At 54.9% G+C, this 20,873-nt stretch overlaps 2 protein-coding genes and 1 long non-coding RNA gene across 4 annotated transcripts in view; 1 reads left to right on the top strand and 2 right to left on the bottom strand.

Annotated features, from left to right (window-relative positions):
- UBE2H (ubiquitin conjugating enzyme E2 H) overlaps positions 1 to 7,283 on the bottom strand; it is a 52,970-nt gene extending 45,687 nt beyond the window's left edge. Inside the window, exon 1 of one of the 2 annotated variants that reach the window (XM_063323758.1) lies at positions 6,953 to 7,283. In XM_063323758.1, coding sequence (XP_063179828.1) covers positions 6,953 to 7,005 — 53 coding nt within the window. In that variant the 5' untranslated portion in view covers positions 7,006 to 7,283. Of the gene's footprint in view, positions 1 to 2,585; positions 2,609 to 6,952 lie in introns of those variants that run through there. The other variant, XM_063323761.1, reaches the window with a different exon arrangement.
- LOC134510443 (uncharacterized) lies at positions 649 to 3,297 on the top strand. The gene is made up of 2 exons (XR_010069614.1): positions 649 to 1,408; positions 2,388 to 3,297. It is a non-coding gene; the product is annotated as an uncharacterized LOC134510443 (long non-coding RNA).
- A 2,388-nt stretch (positions 7,284 to 9,671) lies between the features above and the next one.
- Positions 9,672 to 20,839, bottom strand: ZC3HC1 (zinc finger C3HC-type containing 1). The gene is made up of 10 exons (XM_063323757.1): positions 20,451 to 20,839; positions 18,330 to 18,441; positions 17,997 to 18,147; positions 15,846 to 15,929; positions 15,173 to 15,300; positions 13,582 to 13,739; positions 12,472 to 12,697; positions 11,767 to 11,973; positions 11,353 to 11,562; positions 9,672 to 10,406 (listed from the first exon to the last, which is right to left on the bottom strand). The coding sequence occupies exons 1-10, from the start codon at positions 20,570 to 20,572 to the stop codon at positions 10,338 to 10,340; spliced, it is 1,467 nt and encodes a 488-aa protein (XP_063179827.1). The 5' UTR covers positions 20,573 to 20,839; the 3' UTR covers positions 9,672 to 10,337.
- Between the last annotated feature and the right edge of the window lie 34 nt (positions 20,840 to 20,873).

Here is a 20,873-nt window from a genome sequence, read left to right as displayed (position 1 = left end):
GGACAGGAGGGGGAAGAGCCTGGCGGAAACTAAGCAGAGGTCGCCTTAGTGATGAGTGAGTGCTTGTACCTCCCTGCAACAGCTCACCAGTATTCAAAGCGTATCAGCGTCAAGGAACAAAGAATTCTGAACATCCCAAGAAGGTGGAAAAAAATAATAAAAAATTAGTAGGGGGGGAAAAAAAAAGTGAGAACCACATGGTTCTGCCAGCAATAAAACTAACTCAGACCATTTCCCTGGGTTGCGGTAGAAGATCCATCACACGTGGCATTTTCTAACGGCGAGGGCAGTTCATCCGCCAGCTCCCTGCTAGAATCGACAGGCACCGGCACACAGGCCGCATGACCTAGTAGAACTAGAGATGGCAAGGTCGTATGATTCTTCAGTCACGCGAGCTCTATTTTGGTGAAGAAAAACAAAGAGCAACGCTCTATGTTCATTATTCCAGAAATACATGGACAAAATCCACAGGGAAATGGAGGGAGTGAAAGGGGGGAAGCTGAATGCACACAATAAGACACACAATGAAACGCTGAACTCCTGTATGCACATGCACATATATAATTCACATCCAATATTTAAAAAAAAAATGTTATTCAGCAATCTCTCATTTTTGCTGCCAGAATAATGTCCAGAACAGCAGGAGAGCAAAGCAGAAAATTCAGACACTTCTCCCTCAGCATCGCATCACCTCTAATTTAAGCAGACAGTAAAAGAGATAGCTATTTGGCTGGGAACCCACTCCATACGGGAGCCTGTCACTTTAACTGTGGGCATTTTCCTGCCTTAACAACAACCTGTTATGTGTTTATCCTGGTTATGACTCCAATTAAATCACGATTTAAGAAGGGCACCAAGTACCAACAGGTGCCGAGAACATTAAGTTATACTGCAACCGGCAATCGCTCTACGCTGGGGTGGTTTCAGATGCACCCTTCCCTTTCTAGCAGCCCAATTCCTGCTGCTTTACCTTGCTTGAAGAAAAAAAAATAAGAAAACAATCGAGGAGAAAAGCCTATCAAGAGTCTTAATTTAAGCACCCCTTCTCTTCTGCTTGCCACAGGATACAGGGAAGGGCTGAGGGCTTCAAGAACGGGATCCTGCCCAAGAAGTGAAAGCCTGAGCAGCGAGTTGCCCCTTCGGGAGGAGGGCAGCATTGCCAACCACCACCTCTGTCCTCAGGCAGCCCCCGTTGTCCTCGGGCATCCCTCCCTCGCTGCCGGCACTCACACAGAGGGAGCAAACCTGGAGCCTCCAAGCTGCTACCACCTTCTCCCAGAGCGATCCAGCGGCGAGGTGCGAGCTCCGCATGCGCCCAACCCTCCGAAGGAGGCACTCAGCACCTTGCGGGATTTACTCCCTTGGCTTCCAGATTAACAGTCTGCTCAACCTGCTCCGGGTACAACAGGTAGGCACAAGATATGATAGCAATTAAGAAGCACATATTTGAAAGAGCGATTAATTGATGTTCTACTAAAAACAAAGAAAACACTGAAAGAGCACATCTCTGCTTTCTGCGAACTCAAGAGAGGAAGGCAGAAGCACAACACGGGCAGTTCCTCCTGCTTGCCACTTCAGGTATCAACAAAGCAAATGTCCAGCAACCTCAAGGCTTTGCTTACAAGCTTTTTATTAGACTGATGTTTATGTTTTTTAAAAAAAGAATATAATTTTAATGCCAGTGCACAGCGATAGCCAGAACCAGGACAAAACGCAAGCTGTACTTACATGAAGATTAGATGTAATATTTCCCTGGCAAATGAAACAATGCAGAGCCTCATCAGGGGGCATCTTCTGCTTAATCCTACATATTAAGACTTTAACAGGGTTTGCAAGATTCGCAGCCATGCTCAAAGCTAACGTTATTGGCTGCTGCTGCTAAGAAATGTTGAACACGTGGGAGTGCACTCAGCGAGACGCGTTTCCAAAAGCTTGCCGGGATTGTAAGATAGTCATGATGACACTTAAAAACAATCACCTACTACAAATCCAAGCCTGCCTAGATCACAGTATAGCTTCACTAGAAGAGACAGAAGAAATATCAAGCACGCCCTTCTAGACATAGCAGTAGAAAGGAGAGCAGGGACACCATTTTATAAGGCAAGCCACTAGTTTTACTGAAATCCTGCACACGCTTTCTTTTTTTTTTATAAACTGTTACTACAAACAAACAGCCTCCACAATTTGTTTAATCAGCGTTTAGTAACCTAATGCCAGTTTAGTCTTAAGAAGTGACTACCATAAGCATAATCCTAAAGATGACTATTCAGAATACTATTCAGAATACCAGAATCACTGCTCCGAGTCTGGGGAACGAGACAGAGAAATAGTTAAAATTACCCAAACGCAGAGCGATACAAAGGCTTTATTTTTCTTATTTTAAATAGGGCCGGGATGTCAAGCTAGAACAGGCACTCTGCTCCAAGCCGTCTTAACCGAATTCATACTCTACAGTTTCATCTCAATGACCATCGCAATTATATGATTAAGCAGGTGCACTGCGCTTTCAGGTCTGTTCAACAAGCCCGAGCTTCAATAGCCTCCGCGATCAAACTGACAAGGCAACAATGGAAGAGTGAACTTACAGTTCCAGCCAAGAGCCCGTCCTTTCGGGGGGGGAAAAAAAATCCAGCCGCCAGCAAAGATGCCGCATTCAGCTCTAAAAGCAGCAAGATGATACCCTTGAAAGTTGTCATTTAGGTAACAAAGATGATTTATTTATTTTTTTCCTCCAGTTGGTTTGGTTTTGGCAGAACGATCTGTGGATTTAAAGTTCTCGTAACGGCAGGTAGCACTACACGTTCTGAGCTGCGTTTAACTGGATTTTATTTATAAGCCACAACCTGTGCCAGCATTTCTGACTGCTTCGGGGGAAGGGGGGGGCTCTCACAGTTCTGAAACGGGGCCGTCACCACGTCTTTGTGCGTTTTGAAGCACCACCACGCGATTACCCTCATCCCTGGAGACCTCATTAAAACAGAGCCCCAGAAGTGGAGCAGAAAGAAGTGTAGCGTGACATTTTAAAATTTACATTCTGACTCGTAAAAGTTTCCAGAAATGTCTATCTTTTTTTAAAAGAAAAAAAACAAGATGAAAAAACAACAACAAAACACCAGCAAACCCTACCAAAACAAGACATTCCAGTGCACATGCTCTTCCCCTGGGGCCAGGCCAAAGAGAACAATGCCACGTGACCGTCCTATTGCTCAATGCGACTCTTGGAAGGTGTTCAAGTAGGATGATAAGTGCGGTGTAAGCCTATAATGAACATAAAAAGGAATTTATCCCAAATGTAAACTGTGTCCTACCCTTTGCCTCAGCCGATCTCAGCGGAGCAAACACAGGGAGTTTTGCGATTACAAAATACTCCGCAGGTAAACTAAGGAGCTTTGTACCTTTATTCTCCTTGACTCAGGACGAGCCTAAAATTAGAAGGGAGTGCAATGCTCCATGTATTACACTCCCCGGTAGCTCCGACGCATGTTATAAACGTTCAGCTCTGTAAACTGGTCAGAACAGGGAGATTCAAATGAAGCTGGGCACTATTTATAATTCCTTTCATGCACAGAACAGGGTGACACTTCCCTTTTCCAGCTCCAATGCTTAAAAATAGAGCTCGGGGACTACAACCCAGCCAGGAGCACCTATCCACAAAAGGAGGAAAATAAATCAGCACAAAATAAACTCCCGTCCAAGGGGAGGCTGCAAACAGCTCGCCCTGGAGCGCCTGCCTTGCTCCCCGTCACAGAACAATAAACCCCCGCTTGGAACCACTGCAGTTGGTAGCAAACGGCTCCACGGTCCGGGGGGGGCTGCAGGGTGTCAGGGTGCGTCCCCTCACGGGTGTAAACACAGTGGCTGGGGCACCCCATCAGCTGCCGGCTCGCTCCGCCCCGGCCCCAGTTTCCGGGTAGTAACAGAGCAGCCAATCCGCGGAGTTGCAAGCTCTGCCTGAGGCCTCTTGCCTGCAAACACAGCTCCAAGGGCGGCAGATCGCCCCAAAATGTGGGGAACCGGGGATGGGATCCCCCCCTGCCAGCACCCCTCAGTCCCCGGGGTGGGGGTGTCTGGGCTGGGGGTTACATGGAAAGGCTCAGCCTTCAGCTTGAGTGCTTCCCGGCAGGCCCACGGGACATCCCCACACTTCCAGGGTACTGGCAAGTGGGTCCCGAGGCATTTTGGGGGGCCACAAAGCCTTCCTGCAAAGCCCTGCTCACCGGTGGGGTGCAGGCAGTGCAGGTCACCCAGGAAACTTCAGTGAACGGGGTGGGGGGCAGCAGCCCTCCCAAGAGGGGAGGAAGGCGGCGTGGCTCCCCACTGCAGGCCCTTGCCCAGCGTTTGCACAAGGTTGCAAGCGCGATCAGGAGAGAAACAATGAGTGACTCAGAGTTTCAGCACATAATCGTCCAGGCGATTATTAAACATCAGTTCAACACATTAACGCGCACACACAGAGCTCTGCTTCCCCCCCCACACCAGCCCCAGCGAGCTGAGCAACCTCTCCCCTTCCCTGCTCACAAAGAGGTATCCACAAAAGGACACGGACGTGTCAGGATTGAAAATAGGAATAATAAAAAGACCCCACTCGGCTCCTAAACCTGTCAGAGCAGGAGAAGGCAGCAGTGTTATTCACTCTGGCCATCACCCCCCTCCCTACTCAAAAAGGTAGCCCTTGGCAGGCCATAAATCCATGCCATTATTCTTCATGAGACACACAAAAAGGGGCTGAAAAGGGAAACTGTAATGAAAATGGCAGCAAAAAGGGGAAAAAAACAAACCCAACCAATACAACAACAAAACCCTCGAGCCCCAGGGAGGAGCAGCCTTCAAGTACATTCCTTCAGACAAGGCCTCTCTCCTTTGGTCACCACCAAGACCCTCCTCACTCCCACATCTTGAACCAGACCCTTATTTCAGATCTGCTTCCAGAGACGAAGATTCCCCAGGGAAGCGTCTCGGGAGCCTGGGCCTAGCAAGCTGCACTCACCCCAGGCAGGCGAGGCAAGTCAGGCAGACAAACAAAAAAGGCTGGGGAGGGAGGAGCGGTGAGGAGAGTCATCTGACACATCCAACTTCCTAAGTTTGTTGTCCGCAGGAGACCGACCGCTCTAACCCTCACCCCTCAAAACACCGTGAAGGCTGCGCTGACAATAACAAGAGCTTCGCTTTTGGAAAAGCCTTGGGTTTCTTTTGTCAACGGGGGGAGAAAGAGAGCAGAGCGGAAACTACCCAATGTCGGGAGGAATGCCAGATATTCGGGGCTTTCTACCTACCACCACACGGCCCCAGCTGCTGCTAGAAACAGAGAGCGAGAGAAGCCACTTCAGAAAAACCTGCTCTTTGTCTCCTAAAATGCTGCGATCGCTGGAGATGCCGGCTACAAATTGAACAAAAAGGGGGAAAAAAAAAAAAAAAGAGAGGGGGAGGGGAAAGGAGAGCAGCAGCGGATCAGGTTGGGCCTCGGCCCCTCTCCGGCCCAGACCTCTTTCCAGACTATCCCTAAGGAAGATTTTATTTCCCTACACACAAACAGCTGGAATTCCCAACCCTCCTCCTGGTGCGATTAAGCATCAATCGCAATTGGCGTTCGGCAGAGTATGACATGTGTGTAACTTTAAACCCCGTGATAAAAATAGCTCCGATTCATGCACGATCGGTAGTCATTTCCTATTTGCTTAAAAACAAGGCAAAAAAATATACGAAGAGCAGCTTTGTAGAGAGAAACGCACAGGCTGAACGTCAAACAGAAGTTTCCTTCGATAAGCCAACCTCACGCCACAAACAGGAGCTGGTGTCGCTCCTCCCTCCCCCCCCCTCCAAAAAAACACAAAATCCAAGTAAGTTTGTTTATCTCTCTTTGGAAACTAAATCAGACCCATTTCCCGACCCCCTGACACCGCCAAGTTAGAGCCACCAGACCCAAGTCCTGCTGAGGGAGGTCAGTCAACAGAGCTGAAAAACATTTCAGCCACTCTTGTCATTTCTACCCCTTCTCAGCACACACCGCCACCTTGTAAACAAAAACTATTAATAAAACAATCCCAGAACCAAATTCCCAATGATATTTTTCAATGCCACCCACACTCCAGACAGAGAGAAAAAGGATTCGCCACCCTGTAAAGGGACAAGAATAAAAACAAGGAGCAAAAATATAAACAGATCTATCACGGAAGGAGGGGGGGGGAAATAAAAATAATAAAGCCTAACCTAACCTGGAGCGTTACATAAACGGGACCTCTTGCGAGATGGGCTGTGGGCCCCAGAGCCCTTTGCCCACCCCCCTGTCACCCAGCCAGGGGTCTGCTGCGAGCCAGTCCCCGTGGGGGTCCCCTCAATCCCCCCCCCCCAATTAAATCCCTAAGCCAGCACCAGAAGCTTCGTGAACCACAGGTTGAAATCGGGGGAGTAAATAATAATAAACACCACAAAAGCCTTTCTTTGGGCTGTGGCTGCTGGAGCTGTTCTCCCCTTCCTCACCCTCCCCCGGCGGCTGGGCCGCAGGCCAGGGCAGGCGGGGGGGAGGGTGCAGGACACCTAAGCTGGGGTGGGGGGGATCACCAAGGGGGGAGGGACACCTGCAGGGACACCCCCCTGGGCACCCCAGCTGGTGGCTGTCAAGCCACGGAGGGGGATAAGCCCCCTCAAAACAAGGGAAGAGCCAGGGGAAGGGTGAGGTTAGGCCTCCCCCCCGGTAAGGGGGGGGCCCCTCACCCCACGGCGGGGGGGGGGGGCAGGCCCAACCCCCAGTTCTGGGGAAAGGCCTAGGCCTGGCCTCAGAAAGGCGCGCTGCCGCCACCCGGAGGGGGCGACATCGGAGCGGGGGGTCCCCGATGCCCCCCGCCCACCCCCCCCCGCTGCAGGCCCGGCCGAGGAGGCGGGCTCGCCCCCCCGGGGGCTGCCAGCGGAGGGTGGGGGGGGGAGCTGGATTCCGGGGGGGGTGCGGGAAGGATACAGCTTGACCACGTCGGTGTCCATCCGCCTCTTGCCCGGGCTGGGGGAGGACATGGTGGCCGCGGCCGCCCCCGGTGCTCCGGGCGGGCTGTCAGCGCCGCCGCCGCCGCCGACCGGGGACGCCCGGCACCGAGGGGAGCGGGGGGGCGCCGGGCTCCGAGCCGCTGGGACCCCCCCCCCACTCGCCGCCGCTGTCGCCGCTGTCGCCGCCGCCGCCCTCCTCCTGTGGTGCCGCCGGTGTCGCCGCCCGGGCCCCCCCCCCCGCGCCGCCTCGCGCTCCCTCAGCCGCGAGCCCCGCTCCGGTCGTCGCCTCTGCCGGAGCCTCTCTCTGGACCCCTGACGTCACCCGCTGTGACCTCACCGCCCCGCAGCGTCGCGATTGGTCGCGCCGGGAACGCCGCGTCGGCCCCGCCTGCCCCGCGGCACGCTGGGAACTGTAGTGCGGTGGCGGTGGGGGAAGTGTTGGAGGGGACGCGGGTTCGAGACCGTGCCGGGGCCCGGGGGACCCAGCGCAGGTGTCCCCACCCCGCAGGACGCCGGTGTCAACTTGGGGGAAGCCACCATTGAACCCAAACGTCCCCCCTCCTCCCTAGATCACAAAGCAGGCACATGGCTGATGGCCAAGCCTCGCAGCACGAGTCACCGCACCGCCTTTCCGGTGCAACGCACCAGCAAAGCATTTCCCGGTGCCTCAGTTTACCCAAACTGGATGGGGGAGGGACCCGGAGGTGACAGCGGGACGCGTGACGATGGCGCTTAATTGAGTGTCTCTCAAGCCAGAGGGGCTCTGGCGTGGCATCTCCACGCCCGGGGAGGACATCCCGCATTCCTGACCCCAGCATCACCCCAAAAATTTGCCCCATCGCTTCCTCCCTGCACAGGGAGGAAACACAGCCAGGGAAGCCCAAAAAGGTGGAGAAAAGGGGTAACTTCATGCCACAAGTGTGTGCAGGGGGGCTGATTTCCTCCATTTAATGCCCCAAGGTGCCCCTCCAGCCCCAAGTCCAGCAGGAACAGGAGATGAGGGTCAGATCACCCCCCAGCAAAGGAGAAGAGGGTTATATTTATATATTTAAATATTATATATTTATACCCCCCCAGAGGTGGTCAAGGCCAGGCTACATGGAGCAACGTAATCCAGTGGGAGGTGTCCCTGCCCATGGCAGGGGAGTTGGAACTGGATTATCTTTAAGGTCCTTTCCAACCCAAACCATCCTGTGATTCCATATTTGAGCAGTGCAGCTGGAGAATTCAGGATAGAGGGTCCCCCATTTCCCCAGCCTCAGTGCAACTGGGAGAACAGGAGGGGGGAAAAAAAAAATCAGGATTTTCTTTTAATTTCTTTAAATCCTTGTATTTCATCTGCGTAATACTGTAGCTTTGGGTATTTTTCAGGGTAACTTGTGATAATTTCAGGGTAACGTGGGTTATGATGGCATCCTGTCCCTTTTGGGATGCTTTAACACCATTTTCGCAGCACCCAGACCCTTGTACGTGGGGCGCACAGGGGATTTGGGGACCCTCTGAACCTCTCCAGCTCTGAAAATGGGGTTGCAGGGCTGGTGGCTGGCCTTGCCCACCCTGGCACGGGCACGTTGTTCCACCACCCACATTGGGTGCAGCCCACGGCTTGTGGGGTGGTTCCGTGACCGCACTGGGGACGGGCAAAGTGGAGACAGGGAGGGGAAATGGGGGGTGTCATAGGGAACAGGGGAGATGTGGGGAGTAGGGGGATTCATGGGAAACTGCAGGAAAACTTAGGAAAAGGGGGAGTAATGGGGAGACAGAGGAGTCCTGGGGAGCTACAAGGACCCACAGGAAGCTGTGGGGAGAGCTATGGGAAAACTGGGGGGGGGTGGGGTGGGGTGTGGTGTGTTTGGGGACAAGGGGATCTGTGGGTTCAGCTGGGGAAGGGCTCCTTCATGCCCCATCCTCATCCCTCTGGGGGTACCCAGGGTGTATGTGGGGGGGTGACACCCCCCATCTCCACCCCAACTCCCAGCCCAGCATGGCCATGGGGTGAAGCAGCCCTTCGTTAAGGCCACACAATTAGGAAAGGAAGATGACCCACCCAAACTGAAGCCCTGCTGCTCCCCAGGGGTCCTCCTGCCAGCACTCACTTAAGAAGCCAACAGGTAAAGGGTGTCTCTCAGAAAAAGCCCCCGGGTGGGCAGGTGCACCCACAAGCTTCGGGGTTCAGGGAGAGCAAGGATCAGCTCCGACCAAGGCAGACGCTGCCTTCCCAGGCACGGAGTAGCCAGAAAATGCCCCAAAGGGGATGGGGCAAGACAAGATGCAGAAAAAGCCCCAGAGCTGGGGCTACCAAAGCAGGGGATCCTCCTTCAAAGGAGGTTCCTTTGCTTAAAAAAAAAGGGAATGACATTTCCATGCCTTCACACACATCTGTGTGGCTGCAGCAGGCCCGGGGTGAGGAGGTCCAGCTGCGCCTGGGCTGTCCATGGAGGCTCAACCCTCCCTTAAAACCCCTTTCCCCAACATTCTCGAGGATGGAGACAACAGATCAGGATCTCCCCCCTTCTTGGATTCTTCTTCCCCTTCCACGTAGACTGGTCCCTCCCCCTAACCCACCCTTGTGGCCCCAAGCCATGGGAAGCCCTAACCCATCTCTTTCAGGGTTTTAGCTGCGTCCCAGCCCTCCTTGTACTCTGTCCCAGGCGATTTATCACCCCAGGGAAGCTATCAGCCCACAGTTAAATCCGCTTTGGGCAGCTGATTGCTGGGGCAGATGCTGGCAGGCACTGGGGTACAAGGCCATGGACATCTCCGCGTGTATGGGGGCTCAGGCTGTGGCAAAGAGCCCACATCAGGCAGGTGAAACAGTGAAACAAGGAGTGGGAAGCAGGCGAGGGAGACAGCCAGACACTGATCCCACAATGATGAGCATCCCAAGGAATATGGGAGCCGTGTGTTAGGTCCAGAGCTCACCCCACCTCAGGAAGAAGCACCGCACCAGCAGTAAGAAAAAAAAACAAAAGTGAAATGTTTATTCCCACCTGGCGTCACTTCCCTGCGCTGCTGGTGGCGGGTCACAGCTGGACAAGATGGTCACCCTCATGAGGTGACCACGTTTCCTCGTTTGCCCCGCACGCCCATAGCACATCCCGGCTCCAGACAGGGCTGTTGAAGCCCTCGGGGCCAAGGGCTCCAACAGCAATTTGCGAAGGCAGGGGGCTTCAAGGAAGGCGGTCAGGGAGGAGTGGGGTCCCAGCAGCCGCTGGGGGCTGCGTTTGGCGTGGAGCCTCCTCGGCATCCCCTCCCCGGGGCACAGAGCTGCCGCGGGAGCGACTGCAAAGTGGATCTCTGCCAGATCAATGCGATGCCCCATGCCACCAGTCAGGCAGCAGTTCCCAGAGGCAGCAGCCCATTCAGGAGGAATTCATGCTCTCCCACTGCCGGAAAATGCGGAACACCTTGCTGGACTTCACCGAGAGACTCTGCAAGAGAGGGGAGGAAAATGACAACCGGAGGTTAAGGCCCTGCAGCCACCACGAACTTGCCTACAAAGCACACTAAGAGAAACTGTAGCAATAAAACCCATCTGAAATATCCTAACTGGCTGACAAGACACCAATTTGCTCCTCTTCGTTAGCCCTGTTTACCAGAACTGGAGGGGAGAGCAAGGCAACTGCAAGCAAGAAGCAGGACAGGACTGCAGTCATCGCTGCTCCTGCTGGGGCTCTCACCTCTGACTTGCATCTGGTCCCACAGGACCTGCTGGCACTTCCCTGGATGTGGCACAGGCAGAAGGGACCGGCCTGCTGGGGACACAACTCATACGAAGTCCCCAGGCCAAATGCTGAGGCAGGACTGCTCCGCTGGTCCCTGCAGCTCAACCCCCAAAGCAAAGCAAGGGAAGCCATCAGGAGAAATCCAGGTGGATAATGGGGCCTGGGGAGGCAGTGGCGGGTACCAGCTGCTCCACAGCCGCTCACGGAGGGAGGCCGTGGCCTCAGCTCTGCTCCCCCGGCTCAGCAAACCCACTAGTCCAACAGCCTGGGGCTGGCAGCCACAAGAGCCAGTGGTCAGGATGTCCGCAGAGAGGGTTGGGAGCTCTCTGTCAGGACATGAAGTGAAACTGGATCTTGGGCAGCGCTGAGCCACTTGGGAAAGGCTGTTATTTATAGCAGCCCTTGAGCAGATCCGCACACAACACATCGTTGTAACAGATGAGACCCGGCTGAGAGGCCGTCAGCACAGCCAGAGGGGCAGCTGAGACTCTGCAGGCACACGCTTGGTCCTTACCACCCAGCGGGGTTTGCATTCGGCCTGAACAAAGCCCATCTACCCCAAATTCTGCCCATAGGCTTTCAGCTCTGGGCAAGGCTGGAGCAAGCAGCGCTTAAACGCTTGGTTTTGGGGTTGGGGATCCCGCAGGCTCACCACAGGCTCCATCTCCGGCACTCTGTCGCACTTTCTGGTGGCGAGGAGTGTGTTCAGTACCACTCGCCAGCCTGGCTCTGCCTTCACAGGCTCCTTCTCCGTCTGGGTCATGGCATCCTCCAGCACTTCTCCTCCCTCCACTGCATTGACCCAGGGACACCAGTCACGATGCTGAGAGCTGGGGTCAAAGAAGCTCCTCAAAGAAGTGTCCTGGGTAGGGGAGGAGGTGACAGTGAAGGAGGACAGCGAGAGCACAGTTTAAAAACAAACTCAAATGACATGATAAAACCCTCTCCGTGCCTAAACGCCAGCCTTGAGCTGGCTACGGTGACAACACTGGTCCCTGGATCGGGACCACCCTGCCCAGATCTGCCTCCTCCCCACCCAGGCTCTCCCTGGACCCGGATCACTCACCGAGCTGCTGGAAGAGCAGAGCCGTGTCCGCTTGGCTCTGCGGAGAGGACTGGATGGCACCTCCATGTTGTCCCCCTGCCCCATGCTGCGGGTGACGGGGCGGCTCCTCAGAGTGGGGCTGGCAACCTCCAACTCACTCCGGTCCGTGGCGATGGGAGAGTCCCAACCCCGCAGGCGAGAGATTGCCGGGGACGGGCTCTTCTCGTGCTGCCAGTGGGGAAAGAGTAAGGAATTAACAGACCTCCCCTGGTCACCAGCATGTCCTCCTCCTGATGGGGACAGGGGGCCCCTGCCCAGCTCAAACAAGAGATCAAAGCCTTCTCAGCCATCCTGGCTGGAGCCATGCCACCTTCCCTTCACACCAGGAGCATCTCAGATGCGTGTAGCTGGACATGAGTGAAGGCAGCCCCTGATTTGGAGCACCTCAAGTAAGACAAGCCCCAAGATGCTGGCTGGAAAGGCCCTTTTTGTGCCCTCCAACAGGAGGTCTGAAGGAAGGGACGACAGGGAGCTGCAAAGGGCAGGGACAAAGGCAGGAGCAACCCACTTCTGTTGGTGCTGCCTACAGCTGGAGACACAGCACCAAAACGAGCCTCTTTCAAGGTAAAAGGTGGTGGACACCCAAGTTACATCAGTCAGGACTCGGGTGTGCCCCGGTATCACCCAGACATCCCAAGCTCACAGGACGGCTGAGCTGGGCCATACCTGCTCGGAACCTGCAGGGAGTGTGTCTTGGCTCCGCGTAAGCATCCTGCGTGGAGACACGGGCACGAGTGGGAAGCGCTCGGTGGGTGTCGGCGGAGCACTGCTCGGGCCGCAGGAGTCCAGCTCCGGCCCCGCAGACTCCAGCTGGTGAAAGCCCCACAGTCCCACCTTCCTCATGCAGCGGGAGCAGGTGATCACCGAGAGGTGCACGGAGCCAGACGCAGCACTGCAGGGACAGAGCCAAGTCACAGGAAAAGGTCAGGGACGAGCCTGGGCCCTTCCGCAAAATCACAGCTTTCAGAACAGACGCAGGTATTTGGCACAGCACAGGAACAGTCTCAGTCCCAGGTACCTGAGCCAGCACATTTCAAGACACCGGTACCCCTGGGCTGAGGCACAGATTTACTGTTCTTGTAGCCCCGTGTGCTAAGAAGTAAAACAAGTCCGTTAAAACCCATCTATAGCATTGATTTAAACTGGTTCAGTTACATTTTGGCTTCCCAGGAAGCAAGAGCACACTCAGTTATGGCATATCAGCCGAGAATGTCCTCATCCTCAATCCCCGAACTGCCCAGGTACAGCTGCAGTTCCGCTCTTCCCCACCGTAAGCCCTTTTCCATAGGAGATAAGCGCTTTTCCATAGGGGCCCCTGCACCATAAGAGATTGTTTCACCTCCAGCAAGCTGCCTCGGGGACAAGCAGCGTGGCTGTTCTGCTCACAGCACAGGCTTTGGGAAGTGTGAACCTTCGGGTCATGAACCTTCCCTCCCTTCCCACAGGCCTGAAGAGCAATGAAAGCGTTACTGAGGATGACATTTCAGGGATTGACTTCAACATCTAAATCAGCAACAAGTGGGGCAACCAACAGCTCGGTTGTTTCAAATCCTTTGCCGTCTCAGGGAGACGTCTGTTTTAGGTTAGGTAGCTTTGCACTGGGATTTCTGGAAGCCTATCAATTTTAATGGTTGGAGATAATAATAAAATAGTGAAATAGGGGATATTGAACATTTCACAGGAGGGACATCTGCATTCCTCCAGCCTCTGACAGGTTTCATCAGCAACCACAAAGTGCAGCAGACACTTTGGTATCAGTCCTTCACCGCTACCCACCTGCAAGTCCAGCCGCACAGAGCCAGGATGCAGGCAGGAACGTGCACTTGTAGGATTTCTGTGGCAAACTTCATCGGCGATTTCTCTCCCTCCATTTTGTGCTCCAGTTCCTCCCCGATCAGCTGGAGGAGCAGACTGATCTTCTCCTCTGTCAGGGACTGTGGGACAGAAAAAGGTGGCGGAGCCTGATACAATACACTGCCACTACCCACAAACCATGTCCTACGTGGAGAAAAATCTCTTTTTCACTCCCCAAAACGGCTGGGTGCATGAACTAGCACCCTCAGCACCTCTACTCTGGTTAACAGGCAAAAGCCACAGAGAGCAATGGCTTCATCCTGCCTTGTGCCCGTCTGACCCTTCCCATTGCGTGGACTCTGTTTAAGCACCGTTTGCTCCCCCAAGCACGCGTGGGGACAGCAGAGCAAGTTGCAGCTCTACTGCTCATGGCAAACACGAGCCCAAACAGCCCCCATCTGTCCCGCTCATCCCAGAGAGGCAGCAGGGGCTGCATTTGTCTGTGCTCAGGCAAACCGCGAGCACTTCTGGGGCCATCGCTGAAACACAGCGAGATAAGAGAGTCCCCAGAGGCTGTCAGTTGGACCTTACTGCTAGTGGGACAGCTGGGGAGTTAGATGTGGAGATGTGATACCTCCACTGGCTTTATGCCATCTCTTCTCGAGGGGCTCTGGTGGGTTTCATAGCTCAGCCAGTCCACAGTGGCAACCATAAAACACCTCTGCCATTTCTGCTGAATGGACGAAGAGTTCCCCGGTTCCCGTACGGCTTCTCGCTGCTGAGAGCCATCTGTTTCCCGGCCAGTGAGTGCCCAACAAGCCAGACTTGGCTGGAGAAGAGCAGGGCCTGGCCAGGTCCCTGGGAGGAGGCAATCCCATACTTGCTCCTGGCTGCAGCTAAGCTCCAGCCTCTCCTGTCATAGTTCCTGCTCTTCCCTCCTGCCTGCTGAGCCTCCTCACACAAGAGGCACCCCCTGTACCATGCTCCTCCAGCTCCCTCACCTTCATGGGCCTCTGCCCACACCTGGCACCCCAAATTCTCAATCCCACCTAGAGCAACGACTGACTCCAGTGGGATCCCAGCCACTCATTAGAGGGGCGATCCCCAGGCTGCCGCATCTCATGGAGTGCTTGGAGCGAACGAACAGGGGAGGGAGCTGCCAGAGAGAGGTCCCAAAGGAGTCTGTAGGACCCCAAAATCACTTCCGCTGGGCACCAGAGAGCACCTCGTGTGCCAGAAAAGGTACAAAGTGGGAAGTGGACACTATAGCCCACTTCCCACCAGTAACATCATGGTGACAGCCAGCCGAGTCTGCATTGGTCAGGGGCTTGCACGGCAGATAAGCCTTTCCAAACTCCCTTTTACGTGCTTCCAAAAACACCAGGTAAAACCACCACAGGAGAAACGCCTGAGGAGAAAGCCAAGGCAATGACAGACCACTTGCACACGCAGGCAGGGCTGAGATTTGCCTACCTGGCAAGCTGAAGTCTCCAACCTGAATCTTGCAACTGTTTTGGTCAGAGTTTGCACAGCACTGGCGTGCCTGGCATCGTCACCCGGGACTTGAACTCACCATGTTTTTCATGTCTTCTGGTCTGAGGGAGGGCAGCTGCAGCTCCAGCTGACACAGGCTCTGAAAGCGGTCCAGGAAATCCTGAAGAAGGGCTCTGGGCTCATCCACCAGCAACATGGCAAAGCGATCTGGCGAAAGCAAATGCGGGAGGCCTGAGCTGTGCCACCAGCCTTCCCACTCCCTCCTTATCCCACAGGGCAAGAGAGGAGATCAGTCCAGCCAAGGTCTCGTGGCTTTTTAAAGAAAAGCTGAGCACAGCCTTTTTCCTTTGCAACCACCCTTCCCCGTGCAGCACAGCTCTGAAGATGAGATCTGTCAAACTTTGGGCATCCCATGTCATCCAGTCTCCCCTGTCCCCTCCCAGTTATAACCCCAAAAGCATTTTAACTGCCCTGGAAACACACAAAGGTTAAGAGAGGCTGGGTACAGCTTGGCCGGCGGCTCCAGCCATGGCTCAATTGTTTATTTGCTGAGGCTGTTCAGAGATGCCACTTTGCCACTGTGTGTTTTACCATGCGCATGAGGGAAAAAGGGGACTGTGACGACACTGCCTGCTTTGAGAACTTGAAGAGAAACCACAATTCCTACAATGGGAGACAAGAGCAGCGACAGAAAGGGAGAAAAAAGGGAATAATGCCAGACACGTGCACTAGCCAGGCTCTGAGACACCAACCTGGGCAGGGGCTGTCCGGCCAGAAGCAGAACTTCTCATGAGCCGTGCACAAGGCTTTCTTCAGCTCCATGCAGCGCTCCTTATCTGCAAGGCAAAGCTCATTTCTACTCCCCTGCGGAGCCACCTCCTTGGGGAATGGTTGGGAAAAATAAACCAGGGAAGAAGGCAGCAGGCTATGAGGGCTTCCCTGCTCCTCCCGTTCAGCATGGCTCAGGTGATGGACGCCACCTGAGGCTGTAGCTTGCAGAGCCTGAAGCTCTCACCTCAGACTCATCTCCATCCCCACCAAAAGGAGCTGCTGCACCTCCAGCCTCCCTGCAGGCAGCCACAGAGCAGCAGCTCCCGCAGCAATGACGGCAGGCTGGCTCAAGGGGTTATCTCCACAACAGCAGGCATCACCGGAGGGGTTCCACCTTCCTGCAGCTAAAATCCCCTCCTGTTCCCAGGCACGGTGACCGCGCTGGCAGGGGAGTCTGCCACGCTGCATGGCAGTGCAGTGGAAACACAGCTCAAATCAACCACCAGCTCAGAAACTGCCTGCTCTTGCCTGTTGTACCTCCTGGGCTGCTGCCAGTCCCTAGTTAACTCCCCTGACCCCTCCACACTGGATGTAGGAGCCAAATCACAGCCATGTCTAGAAACCAAGCTTCCCCCCCCAAAAGATTTGATATTTAACTTATTCACACCTTCCAGAACCAAATAATTTATTTTTCAAGCCCTTCTTCCAACCTCTGGTTATTTTAGATTTTCCTAAACCAGTGCAATTACCAACAGAATAATTAGGCCAAGGTTTATTTAAAAAAGATAGTCTGAACAAACAGCAGACATCAATATTCAGAGTGACCCAGAAGGAAAAGCTCATGCAGCTCCCCATTATACATGGCCCACTTTGTGTTTGTCAGACACCGGGGCCGTGCTCTCTGCTACCTTCCAGATAACAAGAGCAGGGACCTGCAGTTAAGAAAATTGAGAAGTGGAGGCAACACTTTTTTGTGGTGAGGTAATAAACGTTTCTGCAGAGGACAAACACAGATAAAGCAAAGTAGAGGTCTGGGCAGGTAATAAAGCACATGCCTCGGCTATCCTGCGGCTCACGAGCGACACTCAGGCAGTGGGGCTGAGCACACATTGGAGGCTGGTGTTTCTGCCACACTCTCAGCCCCACGTTGTCCAACACGGGAGAGACAGAAGCTGTTACTGCTCCCTGCCTGCGTTTTTCAGCATCGGGACTGGCTGATGCTCTGTGGGCAAGGGAAAAAACTGTGCTGAGCCTGGGCAGGACGCTCAGAGGCCAACAAGAGGGGGAGTAGTCAAAGTAGTTGAGAGAGCAGTGGAGGAGTTTATTAATTAAATTACACAATGTGACCACCTGAACAGACTGACTTGGTGACCAGCAGCCACCAAGAGTCCACATCAGAAAAAGATTTCATGTAGGATCAGGGTGGCAGACCAAGTTGAGAAACAAGATTTTAAGAAGGATGTTCAGGTAGTGAACGTGTCCAGAGGAGGGCAACAAGGGTGGTGACGGTGATGGAAAGCAAGTCCTGTGAGGAGCAGCCGAGGGCCTTGGGTTTGTCTAGTTTGGAGACGAGGAGGCTGAGGGGTGACCTCATTGCTCTCTACAGCTTCCCAAGGAAGGGAAGTGGAAAGGGAGGTGCTGAGCTCTTCTCCCTGGGATCCTGTGAAAGGACATGTGGGAATGGCTCAAAGCTGCATCAGGGGAGGTTCAGACTTGATATCAGGAAATATTTCTTTATCAAGAGGGCGGTCAAACGCTGGAACAGGCTTCTCAGAGAGATGGTTGATGCCCCATGCCTGACAGTGTTTAAAGGCATTTGGACAATGCCTTTAATATGATTTAACATCCGAACAGCCCTCAAGTTGTCAGGCAGTTGGACTAGACAATCCTCATAGACCCCTTCCAACTGGAACCTCTATTCTAACCCATTTCTGACAACAGAAGCAGGAAGTTTTACCAATTTCTCACAATCTAAAGGAAATTTATTCAACTTGAACTTTATTTTGAGAGACACCAAACACCCAGCACCACCCACAACAAGACTATGGGAGTCATTTTCACACACAAGGCACGCCCCGCCCCGCAAACCCTACAGCCCACCCCCAGTACCCACCAGACGCCGGCATACGTACACTTGTTGAAGTCAAATGTGAGCTGCAGGCTCACGCAGAGGAAGGCCTGGCAGCTGGAGCACTTCAGCATGTCACACTCCACGTTGATCCAGCCATACTTGGCACAAACCAGGGGAGAGAGCTCATGGGGTTTGCCCGCCCACTTCAGCGGGTGCTTGCGTTAAGGATAAAACACAATAAATTACGGGTTGACCAGGCAAAGCTTCGGCCACGGCTTATTTGGCCAAAAAGAAGTAAAGCTTCTGAGAAGATGGAGCCTGTGGGGAAGCCACAGAGAGGGTGACAGCAAAGCAGGGTGGGGGATGGCTGAAAGCTCAGCATCAGAAAGGATATAGTGAATGTTTCTACCCTGCTGAAATAGGCTTCCTTGCTGGTAGACTCCAAGGAGAGAGCATCCATTTGAGAAGATCCATTAGCTGATTCTGACCAGTGGGATGTGTCCTTCCTAAAAGGAACAGCAAGTCAGCAAGCAAAGCATCTGCACTGTCCTGGAAAGATTTCACTAATAAAAAAAAAGGCACAGACCACTTTCTACTCTCTTGTCCTTCAGGCTTACCCTCACAAGAACCCTTTCTACAGAGCTCCTAAGCCTTGACTTTTAATTACTTTACTAATAAAGCAATTTAAAAAAATATAATGCAACAAAAAAAGAGGTGAGCATTAAACGATGACCAACATAAGTGGCAGATGGGGATTTGACGCGACAAGGAGGAGACAAGAACTTGTTCTCTGAGCCTGGTGAAGGCAGACTGACGATTGCAGCATGTCTCTGAACTTGGGGACACTCCCAACCCTGGCATCCACGGACTTGGACATGGGCCCCTGCGTCCAGAATGCCAGCCCCATGGCAAGCACTACCCTTTGGCCTCTCCTCAACACCCCTCCAAGGGCCAAAATTTGGGGGTGATTGGGTCAAGGGCGAACTGTGCCTCTGAGGGTGACCACGGCTGCTTGGCTTTAATGAGATACTCCCAGAACTCAGCAACCCAGCATCCCCAGTGCCTTCCAGACTCCCCAACACCCACCAGTAGCTCCTGTGACTCTCAGTGAGTTCCCTGGGGTACAACCCCACACTTTTCAGGTCAGAGCCCCAGTACATGGCCAGTTCAGCTCACTCCGGCTGTGGGGACACCTGAACTCTACAGGTCACTTACCCGCCCCTGCTCTCCCAGTGCACACCAGTGCCTCCCACTGCCCACTACTGCCTCCCAGTGTCCCAGTATCTCTCAGTTTCTGCTACTGCCTCCTCATGCCTCTTAATCCCTCCGGTACTTCCAGCGCCACAAGTACTGCCTCCCAGTGCCCCTTGGTCCCTCCAGTACTGCATCACAGGGCCCTTTAGTCCCTCCAGTACTCCCAGTGCCATCAGTACTGCCTCCCAGTGCTCCTTAGTTCTACCAGCACTCCCAGTATGTCCTAGTTCCTCCAGTACTGGCTCCCCGTGCCTCTTAGTACCACCAGTACTCCCCGTGCCACCAGTACTGCCTCCCAGTACCCCTTAGTGCCACCAGTACTCCCAGTGCCTCCTAGCCCCACCAGTACCGCCTCCCTGTGCCCCTTAGTCCCACCAGTACTCCCAGTGCCTCCTAGCCCCACAAGTACCGCCTCCCAGGGCTCCTTAGTCCCACCAGTACTCCCAGTGCCTCCTAGCCCCACCAGTACCGCCTCCCTGTGCCCCTTAGCCCCACCAGTACTCCCAGTGCCTCCTAGCCCCACCAGTACCGCCTCCCAGTGCTCCTTAGTGCCACCAGTACTCCCAGTGCCTCCTAGCCCCACCAGTACCGCCTCCCAGGGCTCCTTAGTGCCACCAGTACTCCCAGTGCCTCCTAGCCCCACCAGTACCGCCTCCCAGGGCTCCTTAGTCCCACCAGTACTCCCAGTGCCTCCTAGCCCCACCAGTACCGCCTCCCAGGGCTCCTTAGTCCCACCAGTACTACCTCCCTGTGCCCCTTAGTCCCACCAGTACTCCCAGTGCCTCCTAGCCCCACCAGTACTCCCAGTGCCTCCTAGCCCCACCAGTACTCCCAGTGCCTCCTAGCCCCACCAGTACTCCCAGTGCCTCCTAGCCCCACCAGTACTCCCAGTGCCTCCTAGCCCCACCAGTACTCCCAGTGCCTCCTAGCCCCACCAGTACTCCCAGTGCCTCCTAGCCCCACCAGTACTCCCAGTGCCTCCTAGCCCCACCAGTACTCCCAGTGCCTCCTAGCCCCACAAGTACCGCCTCCCTGTGCCCCTCAGTCCCACCAGCAACTCCTCCCGGCGCCCCCCACCTTCCAGTGACCACCTTCCAAGCTCTCCAACATTCCACAACGACTCCTGTCGTCTCCCACCGCCCCCCAATAACTTCGAGGGTCCCCCAATCTCTCCCCCACAGCCCCGCCGGGGCCACACGGCCGGGCCGCCCCCCGCCCCCCTCAGTCCCGGCGCCAGCGGGGCCCCGCCGCTTCGCCTCACCCGTCGGGGCCGGCGCCCTCGGGGGCGATGCCACCGTCGATGAGGTCGCGGATCTGCTGGGGGGTGACGGCGGGCGGCCTCCCCCGGCCCCCCCCCGCCTCCCCGGCGCTGGGCGCCGCCATCTTGGTCCCTCACCCCGTCACGACCCGGGGAGGGGGGGCGGGAAACGCGGCCGCGCAGGACCGTTCCGACTCCGCTATGGGGCTGGCCATGACCCCACGCAGCTCCCTCACGGCCCCCTCGTCCCCACGGAGGGGTGGTGGTGCGCTGCCACCTCCACGGCGAAGCCCCGCGTTCCTCCCTGGGTGCAGCCCCCCTCCCTCTTATCGGCGCTCTATTGCTCCAGCCTGCGCCCACGGCAGCGCGCAGGCGTCACAACAAACGGCGCTCCCGCCGCGGCCTTCCCCCACCTGCCAAGAAGAC

This window comes from Chroicocephalus ridibundus, chromosome 1 (assembly GCF_963924245.1).
Source record: "Chroicocephalus ridibundus chromosome 1, bChrRid1.1, whole genome shotgun sequence".
Lineage (NCBI taxonomy): Eukaryota > Metazoa > Chordata > Aves > Charadriiformes > Laridae > Chroicocephalus > Chroicocephalus ridibundus.
Note: the sequence above shows the minus strand (reverse complement) of the source record. Positions and strands in the feature narration are given on the sequence as shown.